The sequence below is a fragment of the Scomber japonicus genome, chromosome 10 (assembly GCF_027409825.1).
Source record: "Scomber japonicus isolate fScoJap1 chromosome 10, fScoJap1.pri, whole genome shotgun sequence".
Classification (NCBI taxonomy): Eukaryota; Metazoa; Chordata; class Actinopteri; order Scombriformes; family Scombridae; genus Scomber; species Scomber japonicus.
The window spans coordinates 7,822,994-7,840,332 of NC_070587.1; the positions used below are offsets into that span (position 1 = coordinate 7,822,994).

At 42.7% G+C, this 17,339-nt stretch overlaps 1 protein-coding gene across 1 annotated transcript in view; it reads right to left on the reverse strand.

Moving 5' to 3' along the window:
• The window catches only part of erfl3 (Ets2 repressor factor like 3), a 47,715-nt gene that overhangs the window by 10,789 nt on the left and 19,587 nt on the right, over nt 1-17,339 (reverse strand). Inside the window, exon 2 of the mRNA XM_053326418.1 lies at nt 5,166-5,400. Coding sequence (XP_053182393.1) covers nt 5,166-5,400 — 235 coding nt within the window. The remainder of the gene's footprint in view (nt 1-5,165; nt 5,401-17,339) is intronic.

Genomic DNA, 17,339 nt, shown 5'->3' on the forward strand with positions numbered 1-17,339 from the left:
TGCTCCCTCTGCACTTTCTCTCTGGCCCTGGGTGTTTCCACACTATCAGCTGCTGCGGAGGGAGAGGCATTCTGACCTACAAACAGGCCCAGCCAGCTAGGTGAGTAACAGTGTGTGCACATGCAGCAGTATTCCCTACTGCATGTTTTGTAGATGTGGTCACAGGGGTTACTCCTAACACACATCAGAACCAGTTCTAATGTTTGTACTGCAGTTTAAAAATGGCTACTGTTTTTCAGGGCTTTCCTTGGAAGAATAAAAGAAGAATTAAACAGTGGTGTGTACTATAACGCTGTACTGTAATTTCACTTAAAAACAGGGTATTAGATGCACGTTCTCATTTCATTTCATCATACAATAAACAAACATGTTGGTAACAAACATCTCCGAATTCACAGTGTCATTATACTCAGGAATCCTTGGGAAACTTCTGTGTTTTTATCTTTTTTTCCTGTGGTGGAAATTTTCCAGCTGTGGTGGCCCATCAGAGCTACATGAAATTTTGGAAATGAAGCAAACACTCCAAACATGTGTGCAAGCAAGCATGCATGGGCAATAGTCTCTTTACAATGGTGCGTTTGTGTATGTGAGTGTGCACATGTGCTGTGTTGTTAATCTTTGCCAGCTGTGCGTGGCAGTCCCCCTGACCTCTGACCACCATGCTGGAACCAATGAGGGCTGCTGACTGTAGGACAAGGGGGCCTGGAGGTCTCTAGGAGCTGGGACCTCTTAGCATGATTACACTCATTAAGCCAGCACTCTGCAGTGACTGATTGGCAACAGGCTTCATTTCCCAGACTCACTCTTTTTGGATCAGTTGATGGTGCTGAGAATCAGGCTTGCCTTTTTTATTAGTGGACATGTTTTCTCCTCGTCGTATATCATGTCCCTCCTTTCATTCATTACTTGCACTAAATATGTCAGGCAGGACTAAGCAAGCTTGTAGCTAGTATTGAAACAAGCTTAGCTGATGTAGGACATGACACACTCTGGACAACAACAACAGGCCCTACAGTAATAATCAATTACTTTGGTTTGTTTTGATTGATTTTTTTGTGTTACAAATCTGTTTCACTTTAACACGACAGAACAACAAAGTCTATCATTAATAAATTGGAAAAACCAACTATGAAATGACCATGAGTGTAACCATTTGAACTGAGTATGTCCACTCGCACGTGCACACTTGCGTGCAGACACACACTCACACAGTGTGAGTATAATCCTCTCAACAGGAGTGGGAATTTCACAGCGGTCGTGGGAGCGGGAGACCAAGATGACGCATGGACTGAGGCTATGTCCCCTCAACGGAAAGCCAACACACGCACATGTCCACTCACTCACACACACACACGCACACACACACACACACACACACACACACAATACAGCAATCCTGATAAAGGGAATTTCCACCATGTGCACAGCAGACAGGAAAGAATAAGATCACTGAGGTAAAAATAATAATCACAAAGCCCGGGTGATAAAAAGAACACTTCAAAACAGGCGTGCCTTTACAAGTGCGTGTGCATGTGTGTGTATGCTAATTGCCGCATGCTGACTGCGGTCTCCATTATTAGCAGACTCCAGGTTTTCTCCATATGAGGGGCACGAGGTGGCCTGCCCTCCAACAGTTTGCTCCATATGGGGACTGTTAACATGCACATGTGTGTTGGTGTGCCTCTTTTATAACTTCAATAAACTTTGTTTCCATTAATCCTCCTGCCACATCGCTATTGATGTGCATCTTGAGAAGCTTCATTTCCAGTGTCTCTTTTAATGAAGGACTGACGGCAGCGCTGGTGTCAAATCACTTGATGACACAGACGTGGGTGAGCGCATGTGTGTGTTGTTTCGTTGACAGCGCTTCTCATTCTTGAAGCTTGAAGTGACTTTGCTCAATTTATTGACACAGATGGAGATAAACCCGGCACGAGGGTGGATGAGGACACACAAGTGCTACATAAACAATTGGGGAAACTCCTGCACAAAAAAAACTTGTTGATAATCAGCCTCTGAGGCCAGATCCATCAGAGGGCACTAAGACCTGCTATATGTGTCTATAAGCACTTGCTGCACGCTCCAAATCTGTTACAGCTCTAGAGGATGGACATACTATAAATATGCCTCCTAAGCACAAGTATCACCATATACACTCTTTGTCTCTCTAATTCAGGAATTCTAAATCCGGACTCCATGTTTGAATGCGTGTGTATGGATTCACATTAGTAGTCCACGTTAATTCCCTCTGTCCGTAGAGGACTTCATCTGTAACAGACGTTATTTTAATCTCACCAGTGTAAATGAGCATACATAAGCCTTTACCATCCTAAACAAAGCAATTCAATGCATTTCCCGCCTTTAATGGCCTGTGTGGCTTTCTTTAAAGTGCTTAGTCTAATCTTGGCCCCGTTTGGCTGAAAACAACAAGCCGGGGACACAAGACATAGTGAATGAAATGCCCTGCTTAGTACGATGGGTGGTGTGAGTGCAGAACTGTTCCCCAGGGAAACGCCATGTCTGTAACACTGAACTCTAATGTGCTGAGAGGTCATGATGTTAATAGTAGATCTTAAAATTAACTGCACGTATCTTAATATTTATCAAACAATTCTGTGACCTTAAATTTAATCTATTTTATGAGACTATTCTTCTCACAACACCATTTTCTTTGTCTTCTTTATTGATATGTCAATAATTTAATTCACCTCATACTTTAGAAATGCTGGCCCGAGGAAATCTCAACGTATGATTGGATGTAAAATTCTAATATACTCCAACATATTCTTTGCTATAGGGGGTGATAAGCAGATTGTGAAGCATAAATTACCCACAAAAGTCAGATGATTATTTTAATAGATTATGTTGAATCATAATGTAGTTAAATCAAAGTTCCTGAATAACGGTGTTAACTTACATCCTAGATCAACAACTAAAGGCACATCCATTCCTTGGGCATGAATGACGAGCAGAAAACTTGTGTCACATTTTTACAGGATTTTAATTCCTGAAGCTAGGGTAAAAAAACAAAACTGTGCCAAATCACTCTCGTAACAGACTAATGGGCTTGGCTGAGTTGCTGTGGATGGATATAGCTTGAACCTAAAGAAGTGAGGGTTTGACCAAATGGGACAGTGTTGTAAATCTACTTGGAGCATAACAGGAGCTAAACCTGTACAGGTCAGTACTGTGGCAAGACATGTGGCCAGGGTCACTCTTGGAATAGAGTAATGGACTCGGGTAAATGCTATTAGACTCTAGACAGGCCTGACTCATGGCATGTCTGGGTTGACAGAGTTATGAGAATATGGGTTCTGCTTCCTGTCCGTTTAGTCCAACTCCGCCTCCGCTACAGCCCGGCTCAGGAATTCCTCAGTTTTCCTTCCATCACCTGATAGTATCTCCAGTTTTCCTCTTTAGTTCAAAACAACCTGGACCCTGCATCCCCTTCCTGAAGTACTGGACACTTTGCCATAATCATTTAGAGGCCACAACCAAGAGCCAAACCCAATCCATCTGGGCTCCTAATATCCATCAGGTGCTCTCCTGTGCTGACCGAGCCTGAAAGACTTCCTCATCAGCTTCCTTCTTGGCTGGTGGCCATGATCTGCTTTTTGATGATGACCTTTGGTCACAACTTCAGGCGGCAGCCTCTTAAGCTGATAATCAGACTGAATTGCCTTTTGGTTTCATTTCATTATTCCTACATGGTGTGGATGTTAGGACGGGGTTACTTTGCTCTTACCAATCAGCAGCAACTGACGTATATGTCCTGCCAACTTCATTTTTAGTTGGCACAGGAGCTGCAGCTGCGGTTAGAGTTTATAGGGAAAGCTTCACCACAATGGTACTTGTGGGAATACCCACAAGCCCCTGGCTAAGAAACAGTGATGCATGCAGAGGTGAGCCCAGTTATACAGTATGTAGTTGGTACCATTTGGCCAACCACACTATGTCTGGCTGCTTCTCCTCCAAAAAGATGATCCTGGTTCCCTGATCCAAATGAACCCCTTAAAGATTAAAGGTAGGGTCAATCATTCTGGAGAAATAACCCCCTCCTTTTGTGCTCATTCAGAAGCTCCACCCCAAGAAATATGAAATATTGTGGATCCAGAGTGATGCATCAGCTGTAGAGTCACTTCTGTTCCTCTCACACATTATCATGAGCGGAAAATATTTTGATCATGTGAGCACAACAGTTCATCCACGCTCCCCACTTCTCACTGGAGCTGCATTCAGTGTCTCTGTCCACAGAAGTCTGTCAGCTGCAGCTCCTGGAGAGCTGTGAGGACAGCAGCCAGACAAGCTGCCTTCAACAGGCTGACTGACAGCAGAAATTTACAAAGTCAAAATAGTTTGCATATCGGCTCCCCAGGACGAAATCAACGTTTGTATTTATTGATTCATTGATACGGTTATTAAGTTCATAACACGTATACAGTGGTATATTTGTGTGATTCAAACAGCTGCCTGCTCAGATTACGCTTTACTAAACACGACACAAACAGACTTGGACTGAGAAAAAACTATTTCAGTGTGAACAAGCCACAGCCTCTCTCCAATTCATCAGTCCTCCTCCACCATTCAATGAGTGCTGTAGATGGAAAACCATCAAGTCCTCACACAGACAGCTGTTCTGGTGGAGATACTCACTGAATTTGACAAAAGTATCTTGGATTAGAATCGCTGACTCTACCTTTAATGAAGGGCGGCCCCTTAACGAGTCAGTGATTATGACATAATTTAATATTTTACTTATATTAGAGTTAATTTTCTTCCTCTTCCTCCACTCCTCTGTTCATCGTGCAGTATGGATATATACTAGCTCCGTGGCTATTTTGAATGAATAATAATGTTTTATATGATTTGATTGCCATGTCTTATCAAATTAGCAGTGGCACATGGTAAATGCAAATTTGAATATATGGTACATGTTTAGCGCACCCATTTTTTGTGAATATGCTGACTTGTAAAAATAAGGTTTTATTATTACTTGGATTATTGTCGTGCGGCACAGCTGAGCTTTTTGGGAAGCAGCTGATCTGTGTGTATTTGCTTTCCAAACAGAACACAAGCTAAATGTCAGGAACAGAAGCAAACAACCATAAATGATCAAACACTCCCACAGACACATACACACAGAAACCACCCCCCTTAGAGTTTACCTCAGTGCCCTGCTCAGCTTATCGTAGTTCATTTGGGGTTTACACTTCCTGGCCCCCCAGAGCCGGGCCACTTCATCTGGGTCTTTAATGACAAACTCGCCGTAGTCCCCCTGCCAGGCGATGACATCATGATATTCCTCTTTCCTCAGCAGCTCAAGGATGAAGTGCCACAGCTGGATCTGCCTGGACCCGGGGCTCGACTCGGGCTTGTAGGCCCATTCTGGGAAAGCAAACCCTGTAATGCAGACACAGAGAGTGTAAAGGGTTAATATGGGTCACTGTGAGCAACTACGCACATGTACTTTTAAATTAAACTGTAAAAACATATTTTCTGCTGACAAGACTGCCTCTCATACTGATTTATCACGAGAAACCCAGACTGTTTATAACTTGCTCGAGGCAATGAAAAGAAAAGACTAAGATATGATTACAAGTAGGAGTCAGAAATTGTAGCTGTTTCAGGTGAGTGATGTCTGTAAGAGAAAAGAGGATTATGGGTGTCTAGCCATTAGCCAAGTATAGATCACATATAACGGAGCAGCTTAGCCAAGCACAGAGTGGAGTGTCCTCATTCATATTTCACATCGCACTTAAGTTTTGTTTTCACCCATTCCCTGAGTTTTTTTCCTTTTTTTTATTGTACAGTCAGTCTTTGAGCAGTTTTCTAAGGTTATTCTCAAGCAATTTCTCTTTTATTGGACATTTTGACAAAGTGGAGAGCAAGAGAGAGGGCAGGGAAAATTTAAGAAGAGAGAAAGTAAGGAAAGAGATCTTACAAACACTGATATGAGAAGCAGTATAAAAAGCTTTAACCTGACTAAAAACCTTAATTGATCTTGATTTTACTGAGACCATCTAAAGGTTTTTATATAAACCACACTCCTCTGCTGTTATAGGGTCACCACCTCACCACAGTAGCTTCTCACAGGAAACACATACACACACTGAAACTGTAATAGGCCGACTGAAAGTTGTCAGAGGGCTTTGTGGAACAGTTAGGCCTACCCAAAAAAAAAAGCAAAAAAAACCTTTCCACCTCTCCTCCACCTCTTTCCTCTCTCATGCAGTCACTCTTTCCTACGACCGGAGGAAAACAACATGGCCAGTCATCTCTCCTGTCTGTCCCTTCATCTCTAAACCCGCTGCTTGAAGGAAACCCAGAGTGAGAGACCCAGAAGGAGACGTGGTGGGCGTGGATATACGAGCATGTGTGTGACCAAATGTACAAGTTCGAAATAGTTTATGTGCCAGCGCTTCTGCTTGTGTTTGTGTTTATCTCCCACTTACATGCTGTTGCCTTGGTGGTCAAGAAAATTTGACACGATCAAGCAAAACTGATTATTACAGTGTAATATTGAGCCAGATATAGCCTGGACTAGATTTGATTATATCAACAATCATCGTTAGAGTGCAGATAAACACACAAGAGAGGAGATTGAGTCACCAAAGAGAAGGCATTCACCCTGCTTCAGCGTCAGTGTGCAAGACATTTAATGCCGTCCAGTCCTGCTGGTGTTGTTTTTTTTAATTATTTTTGGTGCAAATAAAGTACAAAGCATCACATTACAATGAACTATCAGAAAATTACGACCTAATGCAATGCAGTACAATAGACATTGATAAACGCTACCTTACACTTTCAGTTGAAAATGCTGCTTTAATTATGTGTGTGTGTGTGTGTGTGTGTGTGTGTGTGTGTGTGTGTGCACATATGTGTTGACTCAATGCTGTACTGTAATTCAAAGCTGTGGTGATGTTATATTGGACTGCTTTAAAGTGCATATGTAAAGCAGAAATGTTAGAAACAGCGGCCCCATGTAAAAACAATAAATGAGTTGAATCAGCAGCCCTCTGACACTATAAAAATCTATCAAAAATTCACAAGTTTCAGAAAAATTGTTTTTATTACAGGGCTATTATTTTACAAGAGTCTGTGGTTTCCATTTTTCTTCACACAATGTGTATTATTACCTTCTACTTTGGGAGGACATGGAAAGATCTATAAGGCTAGCATGAAGCCAGTGTTTGCCATGTGTTTTACTGCACAGCGTGCAAATGGCAACAGAGGAAATGAGACAGGCTGGGCTGCAGATTGGGAAACAAACAGGCCCAAATCATCAGATTATAGATGTGCAGGCCTGTCAATGGATTTACTGGATGACAGCCTGAAGCGGAGATAGATAGCCCTGATAATCTCTGCTGCACTAGCCGGCTCTTACCATTTAGTAACTGTTGCATAACACTAAATAACGTTGATAGCACATCTGCCAGACCTCCATGAATCTGTATATATAAGTGTTGCTACTGGAGCATATCATCAATATGACGAACTACTTTACTTTTTGGTTCGATTGCAGTGTAGAGGCAGACACATTTAAGTTTCCAGAGGAAAGTTACCTTCCTATGTGTCTTCTTCTCTTCAAGAAAGGGTGGTGAAGAAAAGCTAGTAGCCTACGTTAAATGAGTAATTTAACGTAGGCTACTAGCTTTTCCTCACCACCCTTTCTTGGTGATTTTCCTCCAGTTACAGCGATGTATTTGTGAGCCACGGTCCATAAATCACTCAGTATTCCCACCTACTCAGGAGTCATTTTGCCATTCAAAATAAAGATTTCTGAATAACAGTCAAATAATGTGCAAGATGCCTACACATTTTCCATCTCAATATTCCAGACAGGATTTTATTAGTGGTAAAAAATGTGCAGATCGTGGGAGACCAATGGTGCAATCAACAGCCTGGCCACACACGCAACCAGAACGCTATATTCTAGAGAAAGATAATCGTTCCTTAAAACAGATATTTCAATATGTGAAATGACCACGAGTGCATAAATTGTCTTGTTTGTTGCGGTTATTTCTCAGACTTTCCAGTCCTTCACATGTAGGTAGCAGTTTACATGCAAATGAAACAACACTCACTCATTTTATTTCCTTTTTCTCTTCCCACCCTCCCCCTTCTTTTTCAAACATTCACACAAACTCTTGTAGCATTATCAAACCCTCAGTGAACTACAATCACAGAGACACACACAAATACACCGCCATGACCGAGCACAGACAATCCTTCGCACGCACGCACACTCACACAGCACACGCACGCACACACACACAGCAGAGGACAACACGATTTTTACAGAAAGTGATGTTGGCTGTTGAAGTCAAGAAGTGGCTGCTCCTGGCTGAGATGAATAAATGAGTAGTGCTGACCCTATCTTGACCAATGACCCTGAGGTGCTGCTGTCTCGCTAGCTCCAATAAACCTGCTCAATGGCTGACAGTAGATGACTTTTAGTACGAATACGAGAGTTTATCCTGTGTGAGTAACCGTCTGCATGTCTTGAAATGAGCAAGCTGAGCACATCAAACAGACATAAGCAGATGAATATCAAAAGAAAACTATCTCAGAGTTTGTGAATGTGCTAATTTGAGTCTGTGACTTTGTGAATTGTGTACCATCTGTAAAAATGCATCTGTAATGATCTTTTTGACTTTGGCGTGGACCACAGAGGTCACCACACATACACACACGCACACGCACACACATCATATTTCAGGTCACTGCGTGAAATGGATCCCTTATAAATACTTGGAGGACTTTCAGGCTGTCTGTGTATGAGAATAAAAGCGAGAGGACATACTCTACCTGAAAATGAGGCACTATTTGCTGTCATCGATTCTTTAGCAACAGCGTATATCAAAACCACCAGTCAGAGTGTCGGCTACTTTTTGTTTTTTTGTATGTGTAACTCATCCTTTTACCTGCCAGAACCTTCACATCAAAGAGCCCAGATGATATGTCCTCTGTGCTGTTGCATAGTTTTGATGAAACAATGGCAACAGCGACTTGACTGACCCAGTGTGTGTGTATGTGTGTGTGGGAGACATGGTAGGGATTATGTTTACAGTAGAGGAATGCTGCGAGCAAGAACAGGTGTCTTTGTCCTTTTATCCACTCTGTGTCCAACCCGAGCTGAGTTGTCCTGACTCACACTAGATCAACTATCGCACACTGATCCGTTTCATCAGCCTCGTATACCCAAAAGAAGAATTTCAGCGGAATTTGTATGTGTGTATGTGTGTGTGTGAAGTTGTGCATCAGGATGAAGAAGAGAGGGAGAGGAGTAGAGTGTGACCTAAACCCCCCTCCACACCACACTTAACCTCTTTGACCTCAACTCTCCCTCTCTTTGCTCTTTTCCCCCCCTCTCTCTCCCCTCTCTCTTTCTCAGGGGAGACACCAGATAGTCATTACAGCATGCATGCACAAACCTCACACACTCTCACACTATCTCTTACACACACACACACACATTCACACACACACACGGACAAATACACATAGACAGACTTGGCATCAATAATGTAGAGACTGGTGTGGAAGGTTGACGATAGGGCTGCGTCTAATCTCTGCCCTGGGACACTAGAGAGAGTGCAAGTGCGTCAAGAGGTGTGTGTGTGTGTGTGTGTGTGAGTGTGTGTTGTGAGTTGGGACTAGTAAGGGGCAGGTGGTAGAAAGTGATGCAAAGGGGGGGACGAAGAGGAGAAGGCTGGAGGGAGGGAGGTGGAGGTTGGAAGTGAAAGAGAAGAAGGCAAGATGAGATGGGGTGAGCGGTGGGACAAGAGCACAACAGAGAAAAGAAAGTAGGAGAAAAAGAGACGGGGGAGGGATATCGGGGGGGGGGGAACAAGAGTGAGATGAGAGAGAAAGAGAGACAATGACTGGAGAGGGGGTGGATGGAGGGAAGGAAGGAGGAGGAGGATGAGGAGGAGGAGAAGGGGATGGTGGGATGGGGTGGGGTAGGGGGGAGGATTAAGGGAGCGATGAGATCATAGCTCGTCTGGTAGTCTGTTGTCATCCAGGTCAAATTGCTTATCCCCCTCAGCCTCCTCCTCCTCCTCCTTCTTCTTTTTTCCTCCATCCCTCCCTCCCTCCCTCATCCTCCTCCTCCTCCTCCTCCCCCCCAGGAGTGCGGATGCCTCTTTTCCTCTACGTGATCCTGGTGGCCGGCCTCTAGCAGACTTCTAACACTGATGCTATTTCAGTTATGTGCACAGCTCTCCGGTCCAAAAACATGACCCACACACACACACACACACACACACTCACACACACACACACACACACACACACACACACACACACACACACAGACAGTAAGTGCTGCAACTAAGTGAGAAAAGAGTAAAAGAGAACGAAGAAGAGAAAGAGAAAGAGAAAATGACAAAAGGCGCAAGGAGAATGTGCTGAGCTGTGAAGGAGCGAGCAGGGTGTTGATGCTGATTAAAGGGCAGCTTCTTGGTCAACAGTGCTGTAAGATTTCCTGTGTAACATGTCTGCTCCATTTTTGGCACAGTTACACAAGTTCTCGTCCTATTTCTGGGGAGTTCACAGTGAGTTTGACCAGTGTCGTTCTTTCATTGTTGCCTCATCTGCCCTGTGTTCTTCTCAGCAGCCTTTCTGACAGCACAAAAATCATGAATAAAAACAAATTGAAAAGTTTTAGAATTGATTAATAGGTTGACAATTTTTTAAGTCTGTCTTAAAACAATAATCAAAATGAACTTTGAAACATGTTTTGGTTAATTAATGTAATTATTCCTCCTGTTCATACTGACCATTAGATTCCTTCATAATGCACTTACAATCTAAGTGATGAAGGCCAAAATATCCACAAGTCTCCTTCTGAGCAAAAATATATTTAGAAGTTTAATTGAAGCTAATATGAAGCTTCAGTCATTCAAGTGTGTTTGACAACTACTCAGCGTGAGAGAAGTCACTGACTGGATCCCTGACCTAGGATTGAAGTATCTAGTATATGCTGGAAGAAGAAGGAGGGGGGACTGATGGGAAGTAGCGAGAAACAGACGGGCAGTCAGACGAAATAGTTGAGTGAGAAAAGAGATGAGGAGGAGAGATTCCCAGAGCTGCGAGTCCGACTCAGCAGCAAATCAACTGACAGGCCTGTGCCAAACTAACAGTGCAGACTCAGGATTTTACACACAGGGCCGGGGCCTCAGAGCAGCTATTAGCGGCAGTTGTCTGGCACCGGGCTACTTTAACTCAACTCAGCTTTAGCGTGGATGTGGGAAACGACCTGTGCAAGTGTGTGTGTGTGTGTGTATATAGGTAGGTAGGTAAAGGTTAAGGGGTGAGGAGAGAGGGGGGGGGGGGGGGGGGGGTCAATGTTGGCTCTCGGAGTTTGTAAAAAGCACTAAAATAGGGAAAGACAGTCACACAGACAGTATTTGCCTATAGCACATTCATACACAAGTATACACAGCCTTGTCTTTGTCACAGCTGCTTGGATGAGTGAAAGTGCCTGAAGCGACGAGCTCGGGGAACAGAGGAGACAGAAACACAAGACCAGGAGGTGGAGGGGAGGGATGGAGGGATAATAAAAGACTCGGAGAAGAAGACAGAGAAAGTAAGAGTGAAAAGAGGGTGGGCTCCGCATAAGGAGGAGGAGGAGGAGGAGGAGGAGGAGGAGGGAGGAGGTAATCAGAACCCATGAGCCTGAATCCCAAAGTGTCTGGACTCTTCCCACCAAGTCCATTAAAAATTCATTAGGCCGATACTATAGGAGGACGAGAGAGTGAGACAGAAAGAAAGAAAGAAAGAGAGAGAGAGACAGAGAGAGAGAGAGACAAAAGTGAGAATACATGAGACAAAAGAGTGATGGGAATATTTTGGGAGAGAAATTCAAACTTTAAATGTATTTGTTTAGTTTTTCAGATTATCTATATAGTCTGACTAATATCAACTTTATAAGAGAAGTGCAAGCATCAATGTTTGATACTGATTTGATATTAAATTATTAATTATTAATGATTTATTGTTACATTATGAGCTTTGATATTACCAATTTGTGCAATTTACTTGTGAAAGAAAGAATACATTTTCAGTGTGTTGCTTTGAAGCTGATCTCTGTCCAAGAAGTGGTAGAAGAATAAAACAGATGAAGACATCTCTCTGTCTTTTCAACTTTCCATGAGCTCAGAAAAAAAAAAAATTTCGACTTTGTGTCTATGTATTTTTCAGATGTTCCCATGCTGTTTTTGAATGGTTTATTTAGCTTAAACAGTGGCAGAATTTTCTCTTTCAACTAAGAAACAGTTTATCTGAAAAGATCAAAATCATCAGATTTGGAGAGACGTGTTTTTCACTCACAACAACGCAGATTAGAAGAATAACTGACTGAAGTTTTTACTTTCAATTCTGCCGAGTTAGATAATGATGATTAAGTGCGCGATGTTCAGCTAATTTGTAAAGGTTTGTGATCAGCGTAGTTTAATTGTAACGTGCCGCGTAGATGTAGTTGGTTTGGAAACAATCTTTCAGAGACACAGATGTGCACCTTGTTGTGAATAACACAGATGGAGACTAATTTCCCTTGAAGGAGTCGTACTCGCTGGAGGTCGCGATGAGCCGGTCGATGCTCTCACCCCTGCCTCACCTGCTTGCTCCGAGCGGTTTAACACACATCACACACAAAAACATGTAAGCCTCGAAGGCTGCTCAGCTATTCTCAGAGGTCGCCATAGTCTACATTTTCTATAGGCTTCTTACTCATTGCCATATAGCCGTAGAAGAGAGAGAAACAGAGAAAGAGCAAGGGAGAAGAGAGTGCTTTGTGGCCTTGGAGGGGCCAAAAATAGCCACACACACTTACACACACACTAGGGTTATTGTTCAACTGTGGGAGAGCAAGGGAGGGAGAGAGAGAGAGAGAGAGAGAGAGAGAGAGAGAGAGAGAGAGAGAGAGAGAGAGAGAGAGAGAGAGAGAGAGAGAGAGAGATGGGAAGAAGAGGGAAAGTACAGAAGTGCTGAAAAGGAGGAAGAGGAGGCGATGGGGGCACAAGTGGGACAGAGAATGAGAAGGACATGATGTAAGATGAACAATTCAGTTTCTCTGCACTCTGCTCTGTATAGCTAGTCTTTCCAGTGAACAGACACACGTCTTTTCCAGGAAATTGTAGGGGAGGAGCGATGAGGGTTAAAAAAAAAAAGAAGAAAAAAAGAAGAAAAAAAAAAGATATGAGAGTCTATAGGTATCCAGTCTTCCAGAGCAAAATCCTCTCCTCACATCCAGTTCTAATGCTCGACCGCTGGATTGCAAACGGCTTGTTAAATCACAACATGGTTCAAATATCCGTTAGTTGAGGGAAAGGCTTTGATGTGTGTGTGTGTGTGTGTGTTTTCAGGGTTCACTTTGAAAGCAGAAACTAAGCCTATGTGTATTACACTAACTGACTGAGATGTTTATTAGAAATGACAGATGTTTGAATTTATGTTGCAGGCTTTCAGGGCTGTAACAGTGGTTTTTGGAATATTTTAGCCCATAAACAAATTAGTTTACACTGCAGCTGAGTGTTCGCAGGTCTCCAACAATCTCAGTATGTTATGAAAGACAATTTGCAGAGATTTGAAACATGCTCAACAGAATTAATCCAACACAAGTGAGTTTTTGTGTCAAATGTAAAAAAGTAGAACTTCTACGGTTAGACAGAAATTTAACTATTTTGATAAACGATGAATCATTTTGAGCATTTCTTTAGGGGGAAAATGTATAATATAATGTGTTTTTTTTAAAGCTGACGTAAGCAGGGGATGTCCCGCAGCTGTACGGCTGAGATTTGACCGCAAAAAAAGACAACTAAAAAAAAAGGAAGCTTGAAGTTCATTTTCATACTGAGTGAAACAAATGTAAAACTTATGGAAGTCAAAAAAGTAGGAAAAGGGAGGAAATCCATCAGTTAAATATACCTTATTTGTAATTACAGGACTTAAATGTTCAAAACGACAAGAGTCTCTTAATAAAGTTTAAGAAAAGGAAGAAAAACAAACAAAAACAATAGATTAACTAATTATCAACTAGATAAAACTAAATGATTATTTGATCACATTAGAGGGTCCTCTGGTTTGTAGAGAGGCTGATGAGAGCGTTGTTTGAGGCTGTGAGGACCCAGTGGTCTAGTATCTAACCACGAGGGACAACTAAACACGCTATACAGCCTGTGCTACTAGCAACATGTACACACAACAGGCGCTTCTTCTCCTAGGAGCTCTAAGAAAAGCCACAAACACACACACACACACACACACACACACAGACACACAGACACACAGACACACACACAGACACACACACAGAGAGACACACACAGATACACACACCTTATCCAGCCTTTTCACACGGGAACCTTCCAGTTCCCTAAAAGAGGAAAAGTCACTTGTAGCCAAAAAATGTATGCAGGATGTATGAGAACAAAACAATAGGGAGCTCATATTAAAGCCACCTGATGCGCCCTCAGGTGGGACAGACCACTGGACTTAGCGTCTGTGTAATCACACTCATAAACAAGCCTGTGTATGTGTGTGTGTGTGTGTGTGTGTGTGTGTGTGCGATCCCCAGAGTGCGTTAAGAGCAGCAGAATAATATTGTGTCAGCGAGGGAAGAGTCTTGTTGCTCTCAGGACGCTGTTTGGTATATTTACTCTCACCAAAGTGATGCGCTGCTCCCAGGACATTAACCTCTCTCCTTAGACATACACACATTAAGATTCACACATACACCACTTCAACATGCTGCCGAGGACCAAGATCACAACTTAACACCCATTAACACCTATTATCGTGTAAGTAGAATGTTTAATAGACTACAATAAAAAAAAATCCAGATTAATTACTGTGATACACCCTCGTAGTGACAGCCTCATAGTTTGACTTTTTGAGTAACAGAGCCTTTCCCTTTATATGTGCAGTACTCTTTTGTAGTAGCGCAGAAGATGTGTGATGAATGTAAATATGACACTGCAAACCTCTTACATTAATATCTGGCTTCAAAATGTCAAAACGTCGGCTCTGCGCTGTAGATATCATACGAGCTGAAGAAGTAAACAAATTCAGTATGTCATAAATATGAAAAAACACACTGTACTTTTCCCATGATGGGCTAATAATTTCCTTCAAAGTGACTTTTGGGGAAAAGCTGTTAAGGCCTAACACAGCCATGTTACAGGCCACAGGCGCCTCTGTTCCCCTTCACTCTGTCTCTCTACCTCACAGGCTGGTGTTAATGTACTTCTCCAGCTAACAGCTTGGCAGAGAGCTGCCAGTTGACACTTCACCTCTGGTTCAACAGCACACTGCCTACACTCACAACTGCCTGTACTTGTGTGCTTCGCTGCGTGCTCGTTTCAGTGTGTAGGTGCACACAGGGACAGCAGTGTTACAATAACGATTATCTCTATTTCTGTGTAAAATGTAATGTGGATTTTACTCAGACATGCAAGAGTTAAACTTGTCTTTTAGAGCTGAAAGGATTAGTCCATCAAATCAATCACATGACAGAAAATTAATCTGCAACTATTTTAATATTCATATAACATTTTAGTCCGTTTTCAAGCAAAAATGCAAAAACTTTCAGCTCCTCAAATGTAAGGATTTCATTGTTTTCAGTCACACATGACAATAAACGTATATCCATCTTTGAGTTTTGGACTGCTGGATGGATTAAAAAGGACATTTGAAGATGCCAGCTTGAGAAATTATAGTAAGCTTTTTTCTCTAGTTGCTAATATTATATAGAAACCAAACAAATGTATTAAAGACCTAACACTGCTGAAGTTTGCATAACTTATGATTCATTTTCGACCTGAGAACGGTGAACCCACAACATCTTGATATGAGCTCGCGTTATGATTGTATGGAGCGACAAATAACAACAATTATTCCATTTTTCCCCACATTGGCCATCATTCAAACACGTGGGACCCTGTGGCAGCATGTATGTGGCTTTGATTACCCAAAGGAGTTAAAAAGGGCAACTTTACCACACGGGAGTAAATTTGATCTTGTTTAATAATTGAATCGTACGTCTGTCGGTTGGAAGAGATCTCAGTGTGAGCGTGTGTCTCAGAGATAGGTGACACTTTTGGGAGGTGGTTTCCTGGAATGTGCCACTAGAGCGGGACAGGAAGTTAGCAACTGTTGTGCACCCCAACAACAGATCTGTTTCCTGTGTGTGTCCGTGTGTGTAAATTTCTGATCGCACTTAGTGTCTGCCAGCACAGTAAAATCTGGCGAGAATCAAAATTTCCCATGCCAACAGGAAACGCAAGCAGACGCGAGTATTAAGAGAGAGAGAGAAAAAAGGTGTATACATACGTACTCCGAACCCTACCCCTAATTACATCAAAGATCGAAAATATTTACAAGAATTGAAAATTGAGGCACACCTGTTGCAACAAATGAGCGTGCATTCAAAAACATGTGTGACTCTTGCAGACTCAGTTAGGAGTGCGTGTGACAGCAGGTCCTGTAAATGAGCCAACATTTCCAAACATAAATTGACAGTAACACACACACACACGGAGCACAGACCCGGTGAAAGGATACACAGAACCAGAAAAACAAGTCCACGATAACAGACTAAAACACCCTGCGTATGTGTGTGTGTGTGTGTGTGTGTGTGTGTGTGTGTATTTATGTGTGTGAGCGTGCGTCAGTGCTGACTCAGTGCGTGAATGTGTTTGTAATTCAGTCTTCACAACGCAAACTCTCCTCCATTCTCTGGCCTTTCTTTCTCAGTCTCTCTCTCTATCTCTCTTGCTCTCTCACACTGTCTCCTAGCAACCAGACACTTAAGGCCTAAAAATAACCCCCCCCCAGAAACGAACAGAACAAAAAAATAAAGCATAAACGGCAATTAATCCTTTCAAGCCTGGAACACAGACTCAAATAGACCAGGTATTAGAAAGGGAAGAGTGTGGGGCAGGGGAGAGTGAACAAGAGATGGAGAGGAGAAAAAAAAAAAAAAAAAGAGTGGGAGGCTGAATCTGCCAGCAACAGGTAGTCGTCAGGAGACAGAGTTCTGCGCTATACGAGTGAGTGAGTGTGTGTGTGTGTGCGTGCATGCGTGTGTCCACTAGCCTTGGCTGAGAACAAGACAGAACTTTTCCATCCTCTCCAAATCGAAGGCTGCTCAAGGCAAACAAGACTCCACTATAAACCAACCCAGCAGTCGTGCAACAAGCTGGCAACAAGGCCGGTGTTAAACAGAGTCTGACGAGAAAAACACGCCGCATGTCAAAAAGACTCTGCAAGGCCTCTCTGTCTTTGACGGGCAGCACTTTCATTGTGACCCCCCCCCCCCCTCTCCTCCCCCCTTTCTA